At 48.7% G+C, this 13435-nt stretch overlaps 1 protein-coding gene across 1 annotated transcript in view; it reads left to right on the top strand.

Annotated features, from left to right (window-relative positions):
- Positions 1-13435, top strand: part of HEATR1 (HEAT repeat containing 1) — a 693629-nt gene that overhangs the window by 337646 nt on the left and 342548 nt on the right. Inside the window, exon 19 of the mRNA XM_033935556.1 lies at positions 12034-12188. Coding sequence (XP_033791447.1) covers positions 12034-12188 — 155 coding nt within the window. The remainder of the gene's footprint in view (positions 1-12033; positions 12189-13435) is intronic.

Here is a 13435-nt window from a genome sequence, read left to right as displayed (position 1 = left end):
CTCCAGGTCCAGTAGCAGCTGTCCCTTTTTTTTTCCAGCAGCTTTCTCCCCTCCCAGCAACTCTCCTTACTTGCCAGCGCTGTGATTCAGTAAGGCAGCCTCGAGTCCTTTGTTGGGTCACACCGCCTCTGAGGAAAGTGGAAGTTGCATCATCAGAGGCGGCCCGACTCAGCAAAAACTCCAAGGCTTCCTTCCTGAATCGCTGCGCTTGTAAGGAGAGCCGCTGGGAGGGGAGAAAGCACAGTCTGAGGCTCCCCATTATCTATCCAGCCCTGCGCAACTACAGCTCCTTGATCTTGCCGGTCCTGTGCGGACCGGCAGGAATTTTCTGCGGACCGGCACCGGAAGAACTGTGCTCTAAACATCCACTTTTGCAATTCTGGGTTGTGCCCTCACCCTTTGAACTAGGGGCTTTATAACCAATGCAGATAGAATTGGGGACAAGGGACACCCTAGTAAGCTGGAATGGGGCCAAATAACCCTAGGCCATTAGGTGTAATTCATCAGTATCCATCCCCAGAGTCTGGATCCCAATCTAATTCTCTCGAGAACTTTAAACAGAAAAGGTCAAGACTATCAAAAGCCTTTTCTGCATCCACAGAGAGAAGCCGAGACCCTCTCCTGTTCACCCAGCCTATTTCATCAGATTAATGACCTTCCGTATATTATCCCATACCTGCCTCCCTAAAACACATCTCAATTGATTCTCAGGCACCAACAGGGGGATCCCCTGCATAAGTCTATCCACCAATACATGGGCAAAGAGCTTCGTGTCTACTCCCAAATTGATATGGGCCTGTAGCACCCACACTGAGTAGAGTCTTTGCCTTCAGGAAGATGGTAATACCCACTAACCTCATAAAGTAAGGCAGGAAACATCTTCTGCAATGGAGTTGAAAAGTTGGATCAAAGACAGGAGAAGCAAATCCTGAAACCATTTGTAAAATTGCACCGAGAAGCCATCCAATCCCAGTGACTTGCCTGGCCTCATGGTCCATAAAGCCTGCTGTACCTTGATGAGCGCAAAGGGCCTATCTAACTTAAGTCCCCTCACTCTCCATTATTCTTCCAAGTTGGACCGTATTAAGATAGGCATCAATTTCTCCCTCTGCCACCACACCCACTGGAGTATATAGGGCTCTATAATATTCCACAAATCTCACTCTTATATCCCTTTCCTGTGTCCTGTGTGATCAGTTCTCCTGATCCTGTTCGTATACTCAGTATATTATTCCAGGTCCTCTTCACCTTTAATCTATGCGCTACTAATCTACTTGTTTTGTTATTAAATTCCTGCTTGAAAGAGCTTCAAGTTATATAGTGTTTTCTCTTAACTCATACTCCTGCAGATATCGATTCACTTCCCCCAACCGCCTCAACTCCCGCTGTCCAGATTCCAGGTGGTTAAACTCAGTCACTAATTCCACTAATTCCTCATGCCGCTTTTGTTGGTGATATAATGCAATCGAGATCAACTTGCCCCAGATTGTGGCTTTCAGCCCATCCCATCCCTATTGAGGTTGTTCTTCCAACATTCAAAAAAATAATAATCTGCAATCACCTCCCTTATGCACTGCTGAACACCGGGGTCCTCTAATAAGCTATCATTCAATCTCCAATACCAAATCCCCCAATCTCCACCCCCCCTATATCTCCAACCTTCACCCACACAAGTGCATGGTCTGACCACGTAATTGGTTCAGTGGCAGAGTCTTCCACCCTGCTCAATAAATCTTTGTACATAAATAAATAGTCTTTCTTTATCCCAGGACAAGCAGGCAGCCTATTCTCACATATGGGTGATGTCATCGGAGCCCGGATGCGGACGCCTCACAAGCAGACTTGCTTGAAGAAACTTGAAGTTTCGAGTCACCCACACCGCGCATGTGTGAGTGCCTTCCCGCCCAGCGCAGGGCACGTCTCCTCAGTTCTCAGTTTTCCGCGGAGCCGAGAAGTCCGTCTTTGATTCTCTGCGTTTAACTTCGTTACTTTGTGCCTTCTCTGAACTGCGGTTTGTATTTTTTTCCTCACGAATCACTGTTCTTATTTTATTTCTTTCATTTTCAGTTAAAAAAAATATTTTTTTTTCCTCTTCCGTCCGTTTCCCAGGACAGGCCGCTCGGCCGCAGCCCGAGGGTTTTAATCTTGCGGCGGCTAGTTTTACTTCTATGTCCCGGCCTGTCACGGGCTTCAAGAAGTATAGCAAGTGCCAGCATGTGATTTCTCTTACGGACCCTCACAGTTGCTGCCTCAAGTGCCTTGGACCGAAACATCATCTGAAGTCGTGCATGCGCTGTGCTACGCTTCAGCCTCGAGCCTTCAGTCGTTGTATTTTGGTGGACAAGCTCTTTGAGATGGATTCTTCTTCTGATCTCTCGACTTCAAAGGCGAACTCGGGCTTGACTCCTACCGAGGTTCCTCCTGCTTCTACTGCTTCCACCTCGAGTCTCATCAGACCTTCGTCGTTTGCAGCGGCACTTTCTTCGACGACATCTGCTGTATCTTCCCCTGTTTCCTCAGGTCAGATAGCTCAGCAGATGGTTCCAGCGGTAGTGTTTAAAGTGCCTAAGACTTCCAAATCAAAGCACACTCACACTACCTCGAGGGAACCTCCCGTCAAAGCAGGTGGTTTCAGATGCGGATCCATCCTTACCGGCTTCTTTCCAGACCATGTTATAGAAGCAATTTATTCAGTTCCTTTCTAATATGGGACCAAAGCTTCTTCCTCTTATCCAGCCTGGGCATTCAGCAGTCTCCCGCGAGGTTGAGCCACTTCCCCTGCTTCAATCTGAGCTTACACACTCTTTGCAGGGAGCAGAGTCTCTGCGAGTATCTGGTCTGGCATCCAAGCACGTACACCAAGGAGCAGAATCTTTGCAAGTGCCTAGGAAGGAATCCTCACACTCTATACAAGGAGCAGAGTCTTTGGGAGTGCATCGAGGTTCCTCCACCAAGCCACTGGAGCTTCGATCTACAGCTTCCAGTCCTATACATTCTTTGATACCATCGGCTGCTTCCATCTACAAAGCAAAGTCTCCTCGATCTTCGAGATCTGCTTCCAGGCACAGTTCTCATCGACGATCAAGGCCTTCATCGAGGCACCCTTCCAGGCATAGTTCTTCTTCTAAAGAAAGACATAAGAACATAAGAAGTTGCCTCCACCGGGATCAGACCAGAGGTCCATCGCTCCCAGCGGTCCGCATCCGCAGCGGCCCATCAGGTCCATGACCTGTCAAGTGTTCCCTGCCCTAAAAAACCTATCTTCAACTAAGCCTCGAACTACCCCAACTTCGACTAGACCACCGACTCCTCGTTCAAGGTCTCCAATGCCAGACCTCGAGGATGTCCTGGTTTCGATTGCCTCTTCCAAGTCACCATATTCCTTTAATGCCTTTTTTCCTGCCGAAGCATCATCGTCGACCCAGCCTGCTTCAACATCCTCGAGTCCTTCTCGAGGCAAAGCATTGGCAGATCAGCTATCTTTCTCATCTTTTCTTCGTCAGATGGCTGTGGACTTGGATCTTCATTTAGATACTGGCTCCAAATACTCTAAGGAGTATCTAGAAGTCATGCATCTTACTCAACACTTAAGCTTCCTTTTCATAAGCTTTTGAATCAGACTTTTGGTCGATGCATGGAAACACCTTTTTCCATACCAGCTGTTCCAGGAAAATTGGACTCTAGGTACAAAACTGTGCATCGCAAAGGGTTTGGCAACTCACAGTTATTTCATCAATCCCTACTTGTCGAGTCCTCCTTGAAGAGGTCCCATCCTTCCAAGGTTTATGCCACACTTCCTCCTGGAAGGGAAGGGAAAACGATGGACAAATTTGGACGTTGCATCTATCAAAATGCCATGATATCTTCTAAAGTGCTCAATTATAATTTTCAGTTTATTACTTATTTTGAATTCCTCATTTCTCTATTACCAAAGTTCTTGACTTATTTGGATACTCAAAAGCACTTTGAATTTCAAGAAGTCCTTGCTTCTTTATCTCAACTCAGATTACATCTCCTCCAGTCCTCTTATGATGCCTTCGAGTTGCCTGACCGAGCAGCTGCTTGCTCTGTAGCTATGCGTCGTCTTGCCTGGCTTTGTACCATTAACATGGACCCTAATCTTCAAGACCGCTTGGCTAATATCCCTTGTGAAGGCAATGACCTCTTCGATGAATCCATCAAGGCAGCCACCAAGAAATTGTCTGACCATGAAAAATCCTTTGCGCGGTACGTAAAAACCACATATAACGCGCACGTTATATGCGAGAAAATACGGAATGGATAAACAAAGCTCTCCACGCTCAAAATGAAGGAAACAGTCCCACACATACCACAAACCCAGAAAATAAAACCCCAGCATCAGTGAGAGTGACCCACCCCTACCCATGACCCAACCCAGCCCCCCCCCCCCGAAACCATATCCCTATTCCCAACACAATAGCACCCCTTGTCCCACCAGAGCAGGAGCAAGAGGGGAAGTCATGAACCAATGTGACCCGGGCCCCAAACCCTCCCCACCCCACCCACCCATTGATATCTGAGTTAACAGGCTCCCTATAACAACCAAGCACACATTCTCCAATCCATCCCCATACCACTCAAAAGCCACTTCAAAGCGACCAACGACAAAACCACCCCCAAAAGTAAAGAACTAAGGCAGAAAGGAAGGAACCACGCGTGCTGGAGGCCAATCAAACCTTGAAAAATAAAACTCCAGTCAACTCATCCAAACAAGCATCCCAAACACTAATCATCAAGCACACGCAGACCAACACCAACCCCCCCCTAAAAAAAACCCCCAGATGAGGCTGAGTCAGGCCAAGGTGCCTCAGTGCATTCCCCCAAACGCTACCATGCACACCAGAACGGCCAAACAGAAGCCATACACTATAGGAGATAACAGAACAACAGGGTCGAACTCTCCACAAAGAGAAACCAAGCTGACCAGAGCCAACAGGCCCTATAATTAAGCCCCACGAGGGCAAGTCCCACTGCAGTCACAGTCATGGTCCCGAAGAGGAGCCTGAGGTGGTCGGCAGCGAATCCAAATATGCCTGGGCATCCTCCACGGTGGCATAGCCTCTCCACCCGGCACCAATCCAGATCTTTAGGTGGGCCGGATACTGTAACATGAAGCGCTGTTTGCGATCATACAAGGCAGAGCACACCCGGGAAAAACGCCGCCGCCGTTCTTGCAGAGCAGGAGAATAATCCTGAAAGATCTTCAGTGGCGAGCCCTCGTAGGTCAGGGTATTACGCCGCTGTTTGTAGGCTCGCATCAGCTCCGCTTTATGCGCCGAGTTATGCACCTTCAGAATGGTGACTTTAGCTCTGGTGTGATCCTCGGAGCGCCGGCCCAAGCGGTGCACCCGATCCAAGCGCAGTGGCCCCATGTCAACCGGTAGAGGGAATTCAGCGGCAAACCAGGACTCAAGGGTGGTCAGAAGGAGGGTGTCGGATGCCGATCAACCTCAGGTTGTCACGCCGCAATCAGTTCTCCAGATCTTCTATTTTCTCAGCCTGTTGGTGGAGTTGCTCCTTTAGGGTGAGGAAGTCAGCCGCCGCCGAGGTATGTGCATCCTCTACTAGAGTTCTCCCGTGCGCCGAGTTGTTTCGGCAAGCAAGGTCTCCATAGCAGTGAGCTGCCCCGACAAGCCCTCAAAGCGAGAATCCAGCGCTCGAACCACCGATGCGGACAAAGCCTCTATATGAGCAGCAGAGAGAGGCAACGTGGGTCCCGACTCCGCTGTCGCCGCCGCCATCTTGGCATCAGGCTTGGGGGGCCGCGTGTCTTTATCCTTGTCTTTTCGAGTAGACCGTCCGCTCATCTCTGGGCTGGAGTGTTGGACACACCTGTCCATGCACAAGTCCTATCCCCGATGCTCAAAAACTACGTGCAAACAGACTAGGGTAGGCGGGGAGGATCGCGGGGCCCAGGAGCTCGAGCAAGATGTGACTCACTCGGCTCAGCACATCACGTGACCTTTTCTAGAGCAACAGTTTATTCAGTTACTGAGCAAATTTGGGCCAACACTGTCTTCTCTAATCCAGCCTGGGCAATCAGCAGTCTTCTGCGAGGTCGAGCCTCTGCCTATACCTCGAGCTGAACCTTTACACTCTATGCCAGGAGCAGAGTCTTTGCAAGTATCTGGACTGGCATCTATGCACTCTATGCAAGGAGTATATTTTTTGCGAGTGCCTCGACAGGAATCCTCACACTCCATACAAGGAGCAGTCTTTGGGAGGGTTTCGAGATTCCTCCATCAAACCTCCTGAGTTTAGATCTACTGCTTCTAGCCCTATCCATTCACCAGTAGCATTGCCTACTTCCATCTCTAGGGCGAAGTCTCCTCGATCCTCGAGACTTGCTTCCACACATCACTCTTGTCGTCGGTCGAGGCTTTTATCGAGACATCCATCCAGACATAGGTCTTCTTCCAAAGAGCAACCTTCTTCATCTAGGCCTCATTCCAGACCTTCCAGCTCTTCCAGACCACCAACTTCTCGATCGAGGTCTCCGCTTCCAGACCTTGAGGGCTCAGCTGCTTCTATTGCCTCATCCAAGTCTCCATATTCTTTTGATGGTCATTTCTCCAGAGAGGCTTCACCTCTGATCCAGGCCGCCTCGAGGTCATCGAGTCCTTCTCGGGGCAAGGCCTTGGCAGATCAGCTGTCTTTTTCTGCTTTTCTTTGCCAGATGGCTGATGACCTAGAACTTCAATTAGATGATGGTTCTAAGTACTCTAAGGAGTATCTCGATGTCATGTCTACATCGATCCGAGTCCATCTCAGTGCAACTGCTGCTTTCCATCAGCCTATTGAAGGGAAACCCTTCTCTGCTCATCCGGTGGTTTCCAGATTTATGAAAGGACTTTTCAATGTCAAACCTCCTCTCTAACCGCCTCCAGTGGTTTGGAATCTCAATGTTGTTCTTGCTCAATTGATGAAGCCTCCATTTGAACCAATGTCTACGGCTCATCTGAAGTATCTCACTTGGAAAGTGGTGTTTCTCATTGCCCTCATAGCTGCTCGAAGAGTCAGTGAGCTGCAAGTGTTAGTTGCTGATCCACCTTTCAGTTTTCCATCATGACAAGGTGGTCCTCTGTACTCATCCTAAATTCTTACCTAAAGTGGTTTCAGAATTTCATCTCAATCAATCTGTTGTACTTCCAGTGTTTTTTCCAAGGCCTCATTCTCATCCTAGAGAATCAGCTCTTCATACCCTGGACTATAAACGTGCCTTGGCCTTCTGCTTGGAATGCACCAAACCATACAGAACTGCTCCTCAACTTTTTGTCTCCTTCAATCCAAATAAGTTGGGACATCCAATCTCTAAGTGTACCATCTCCAACTGGATGGCTGCTTGTATCTTTTTCTGCTATGCCCAGGCTCAGGATTGTGGATATGGACCACAACCTCCAGGATCATCTGGCCAATCTCCCCTCTGTGGAACATGAGCTCTTTGATGATTCCATTAAGGCGGCTACCAAGCGCCTCTTGGAACACGAACGGTCTTTCGCCTCCCTGGTGAGACTTAAGCTGAAGACTCCTCCGGCTCAGCAATACAAAATTCCTCTGTGGAGATACCCGCAGAAATCTACTCCTGCTTTTCTCGGCCGCCTTCGAAGCGACTGCCGCAACAGCAGCAGCGTCCTGCTAAGGCCCAGTCCCCGGCTCCGGCGAAGCCTGAGCTGTCTTTTTGACAATTCCTGTCCGAGCCCGCCAGCTCCCTTCCTTCTGTAACCTTCCCCCCTTCCCATCGGGGGTCGTCTTCATCATTTCTATCCTCAATGGGAAAGTCTTATCACCGACAGTTGGGTGCTTTCCATTGTCCGGGAAGGGTACTCCCTTCCTTCACTTCAGTCGCGTACCCCCGGACCTTCCACCAAAAGAGTTTCCTTCCGTTAGGTCTCAACTGCCCCTTCTTCTGCAGGAAGCTCAGGCCCTCTTTCACCTTCGGGCGGTCGAGGAAGTCCCTCCGGATCAGTGGAATACGGTGTTTTATTCCCGGTACTTTCTAGTACCCAAGAAATGGGAGATCTGCGTCCAATCCTGGACCTCCAGGCTTTGAACAAGTTTCTGGTCAAGGAAAGGTTCAGAATGCTCACCCTTCCTACATTGTATCCTCTGATGGATGAGGAGGACTGGCTGTGCTCGTTGGACCTCAAGGAGGCTTACACACACATTCCGATCCATCCAGCCTCTTGCCGGATCTGAGATTCCGAGTGGGGGATCTCCACCTCCAATACCGTGTTCTTCCCTTCGGCCTGGCAGCCTCTCCAAGGGTTTTCACGAAATGCCTGGTAGTGGTAGCAGCGGCCCTGCTTCTCCGAGAGCTGCAGGTGTTTCCCTACCTCGACGACTGACTGATCAAAGCATCTTCTCTCCTGGAGGTTCTGTGAGCGACGAATCAAACCATTTTGCTCCTTCAGAGTCTAGGATTCGAGGTGAACTTACCCAAGTCTCACCTCTGTCCGTCCCAGTCTCTTGAGTTTATTGGAGTGGTCCTGAACACGGTTCGCCTACGCTCTTTCTTGCCTCGGCCTCGTCGGGTGACCATTGTCCGCCTGTGTCAGCGGGTGGCCCTCCTGTTTTCGGTCCCGGATCGGCTCATGATGGTCCTGCTCGGCCACATGGCCCCCACGGTTCACGTGACTTCTTTTGCCACACTTCACCTTCGCATCCCTCAGTGGACCCTGGCCTCTCAATCTTTCCAGAGGTTTTCTGTTTCATCCTCCTCCCCGCAGAAGGTCCTCACGACGGACTCGTCGGCCTTTGCTTGGGGAGCTCATCTGGACGGTCTTTGGTCCAGTACCGACCGCCTTTGTCACATCAATGTGTTGGAGCTTCGGGTGGTGTTCCACGCTCTGAAAGCTTTTTGTCACCTGCTTTTCGACCATGTGCTGCTGGTTCGCACGGACAACCAGGTCGCCATGTATTATATAAACAAACAAGGGGGCACGGGGTCTAGATCCCTGTGCCAGGAGGCAATGCGGCTTTGGGATTGGGCCATACGCCGCAACATTTTCCTTCAAGCAGTCTACATTCAGCAGAATTGCCTGGCGAACAGGTTGAGTCGTCTGCTGCAGCCTCACAAATGGTCTCTCCATTCCTCGACCCTACGTCAGGTATTTGCTCATTGGGGGACTGCGGATATCGATCTGTTCGCTTTCCCCCTCAATCACAAGTTACCCCGCTTCTGCTCCAGGGCCTACACCCCTCATAGGTTCGAGGAGGATGCCTTCCTTCTGGATTGGACGAACCTGTTTCTGTATGCGTTTCCTCCATTCCCTCTGATTCTGAAGTCTCTTGTCATGCTCAAGTCCACGCATGCCACCCTTATTCTGATAGCTTCTCGGTGGCCCTGACAGCCCTGGTTCTCCCTTCTGCTGCAGCTCAGTTCCAGGGAGCCTCTTCTTCTGCCTGGTTTTCCTTCTCTGCTTACGCAGAGTCAGGGATCTCTACTTCATCCCAACCTGTAGTCTCTGCACTTAACAGCTTGGTTCCTCGAGACTTAATGCCCTCGTTCCAGTTCTCCCAGTCAGTGCTGGATGTCCTGGAAGCCTCTCGGAAGGAGTCCACTCGCCAGTGTTTCCATCAACAGTGGTCCCGTTTTTCTTCTTGGTGTGCTGAGCTGCACCTAGACCCGCAGTCTGCCTCCTTATCTTGTGTTCTGGACTATCTACTGTCCATGTCTGGCGCTGGACTCAAGTCCTCATCGATTCGAGTCCACCTTAGTGCCATTGCAGCTTTTCATCAGCCCATTGATGGGAAACCTCTCTCTGTTCATCCTGTGGTTTCCCGCTTCATGAAGGGCCTTTTTCACATTCATCCGCCCCTGAAACCTCCTCCTGTGGTTTGGGATCTCAACGTGGTCCTTGCTGACTTGATGAAGCCTCCTTTTGAGCCACTGACGCGGGCTCACTTGAAGTTTCTCACTTGGAAGGTTGTGTTTCTTATTGCCCTCCCTTGTGCCCGTCGGGTCAATGAGCTTCAGGCCTTGTGGCGGACCCGCCTTTCACTGTCTTACATCATGATAAGGTGGTTCTCCGTATCCATCCTAAATTCTTGCCTAAGGTTGTTACGGATTTTCACCCTGTGTTTTTTCCAAAGCCCCATTCTCATCCTGGAGAGGTGGCTCAGCATTCCCTTGACTGTAAGCATGCACTGGCTTTCTACCTGAAGTGCACTGCTGCTCATCGTACTGCTCCACAGCTGCTCATCTCTGTTGATCCTAATTGCTTGGGGCGTTCTGTTTTTAAGCGGACCATTTCTAACTGGTTGGCCTCTTGTATCTCTTTTTGTTACGCTCAGGCTGGTCTCTCCCTGCCGGGTTGAGTCATAGGCCACAAGGTCAGAGCGATGGTGGCATCTGTTGCTTTCCTCCGCTCTACTCCAATTGAGGAAATCTGCAAGGCTGCCACTTGGTCCTCGGTTCAAACTTTCACCTCTCACTACTGTCTGGATGCTTTCTCCAGGCGGGACGGCCATTTTGGCCAGTCAGTTTTGCAAAATCTGTTCTCCTAAATTGCCAACTCTCCCACCATCCCATTCTGGTTAGCTTGGAGGTCTCCCACATGTTGAGAATATGCTGCCTGCTTGTCCTGGGATAAAGCAGAGTAACTTACCATAACAGGTGTTATCCAGGGACAGCAGGCAGATATTCTCGCAACCCACTCACCTCCCCGGGTTGGCTTCTTTGCTAGCTATCTGAACTGAGGCCTCACTGAGGAGACGCATGCCCTAGGTCGGGCGGAAGGGGCAGTTGCGCATGTGCGGTTCACTCGCAAGCTTGAAGATCTTCAAGCAAGTCTGCTTGCGAGAACATCCGCTAGGGGGCTCTGTAGATGACGTCACCCACATGTTGAGAATATCTGCCTGCTGTCCCTGGATAACACCTGTTACGGTAAGTAACTGTGCTTTATCCAGGGACAGCAGGCAGCTATTCTCACAACCCACTCACCTCCCCTGGTTGGTTTCTCTGCTAGCTATCTGAATTGAGGAGACTCGCCCTGCGCTGGGCGGGAAGGCACTCGTGCATGCATGGTGCGGCTGACTCAAAACTTCCACATTTCAACAAGCATGTCTGCTTGCCAGGCTATCCGCATCAGGGCTCCGTGGATGGCGTCACCCATATGAGAGACTAGATAACAACTGTCCCTAGATAACAACTGTTACGGTAAATAACTGTGCTTTGTGGATATCCTGAAAACTTGACCTGCCTGTGGCTCTCGAGGCCTGGAATTGCCTACCCCTGCCCTAGTAGAAGCATTACTAAACTGCTACATCCGTAATACAATCCAACTATTCCCTGTTTATTAGACAACCACCTTATTAACCCAGAAACACTTGCTATTCCACCTCCCGATTTAATTCTAAAGGCGCTATTGTTTCCCACCTGAAAATCCACTCCTGCTCCTAAGTGTTTTACTGAACATTTGATTGTCATTTTGCCTGTTTATTGTGTTTTGATTTTATATCCCACAGATGCAGCCCGGTATTTAGGAATATGGGGTGAGGGTGGGGGTGTGATTTAAAATGTCATGACTGTGTTTCTTGATGACTGCAGAGAAGGAGCAACCTGAGTCATTGTTTTATTCTCTTTACTCTTTTCTTACATGCTGTTAGATCAGACAGTAATGGGAAGGTGAGAAAAATATATCATGCCCTTTGAACTTTTGTTTAGTTTGCATATGTTTATGCAGTTTGTTGTTGATCTTATTATTTGTACATTGCATTTTTTGATGTTAATAAAATATATTTAAGCAAAAAGAAAGAAATAAGCAACAAAAAGTTGAGGTGTTTTTTTTCTTCCTTACTACAAACATCTTTTTACTGGTGCTCAAATTATTTCTTAGCCTTGAATATTTTTGTTTTCTTAAATTACTACAGAAGGCTGTTGTGATCCAGTGGTGCTAGTGTTATATATCTGAGGCTATAGGCTGGCTTGATTCTTTGCACTGCTATGTTTTGAGGTAGATGAGAAGTAGAGTTCTCCTAGATTAAGCATTTATTCTGATGCTCTTGGCATAGGTAAGCAGAGCTGGAACCCAGAAATTCTGGATGAGCCATCTCGAGACTATCTGCGCCTACTTGTGAACCTATTTGATGTCATAATTTCTGGAGCCAACGAGGGGAGCAATGTGGGTAACTTCAGGCAGCTGTTGAGCGTTTTTTTTGAAGGTAATGTTCTCATACTTGCTTTTATTAACTATCTGTGGGATAAGGTGCTATTGCTGAAATACTTCATAGAGAATGACACGGGGACAAATTTGTTCCCGTCCCCACAGGAACTCAATTTCCCCATCCCATTCCTGTAAGTTTTGTTTTTTTTAAGTTCAATATAGATCAAAACAAAACAGAACTTCAACCACAAGATTCAAAGAATAGGTCATCCATCATCTGTATCAAAGTGGGAATAGGAAAAAACAGATCATATAAGTAAGAGATTCGTTACATACTTGTGCAATAATATGTATAAATGAAGGAGGATACATACAAAAATAGAATCAAGTGATTGGGTGTTACCAATAGGTGATATAAAAGTACGATACAGCAGAAACAGTCAAAGCAATCCTAGGGATGTTACACACATTGATAGCAATAATGCAATACAGGATCCCAAACATCATGAAAACGGTGTAATGAGCCCACTTTATGAGCATACAGCAATTCATATTTAACAACTATATTAAGATTGGACCACCAAATAGCATGCGAAACAGCATCCAAAGTTTTCCAATTGGAGAAAATGGTCCGTAAAGCTAACAGGAGAAGGGCTCGAAGTAAATTGGGGGGGGCATTGTTGGGGGACAGCAGACTTGAGAGAGACTTGGGTGTGCTGGTGGATGCATCACTGAAGCCATCTGCACAGTGCGCAGCAGCCTCAAAAAAAGCCAACAGGATGCTGGGCATCATAAAGAGGGGCATAACAACCAGGACGCGGGAAGTCATCATGCCATTGTATCGAGCGATGGTGCGTCCACATCTGGAATACTGCATTCAGTATTGGTCGCCACACCTCAAGAAGGACATGGCGGTACTTGAGAGAGTCCAAAGGAGAGCAACGAAACTGGTAAAAGGGCTGGAACACTGCCCATACGCCGAGAGGTTGGATAGGCTGGGGCTCTTCTCTCTGGAAAAAAGGAGGCTCAGGGGAGATATGATAGAGACCTTCAAGATCATGAGGGGCATAGAGAGGGTGGATAGGGACAGATTCTTCAGACTGAAGGGGACAACAAGTACGAGGGGGCATTCGGAGAAACTGAAGGGAGATAGGTTCAAAACAAATGCAAGGAAGTTTTTTTTCACCCAAAGGGTCGTGGACACTTGGAATGCGCTACCGGAGGAAGTGATCAGGCAGAGTACGGTACAGGGATTCAAACAGGGATTGGACGGATTCCTGAGGGATAAAGGGATCGTGGGATACTGAGGG

This window comes from Geotrypetes seraphini, chromosome 3 (assembly GCF_902459505.1).
Source record: "Geotrypetes seraphini chromosome 3, aGeoSer1.1, whole genome shotgun sequence".
Lineage (NCBI taxonomy): Eukaryota > Metazoa > Chordata > Amphibia > Gymnophiona > Dermophiidae > Geotrypetes > Geotrypetes seraphini.
This window is presented reverse-complemented; position numbering and strand designations above follow the sequence as displayed.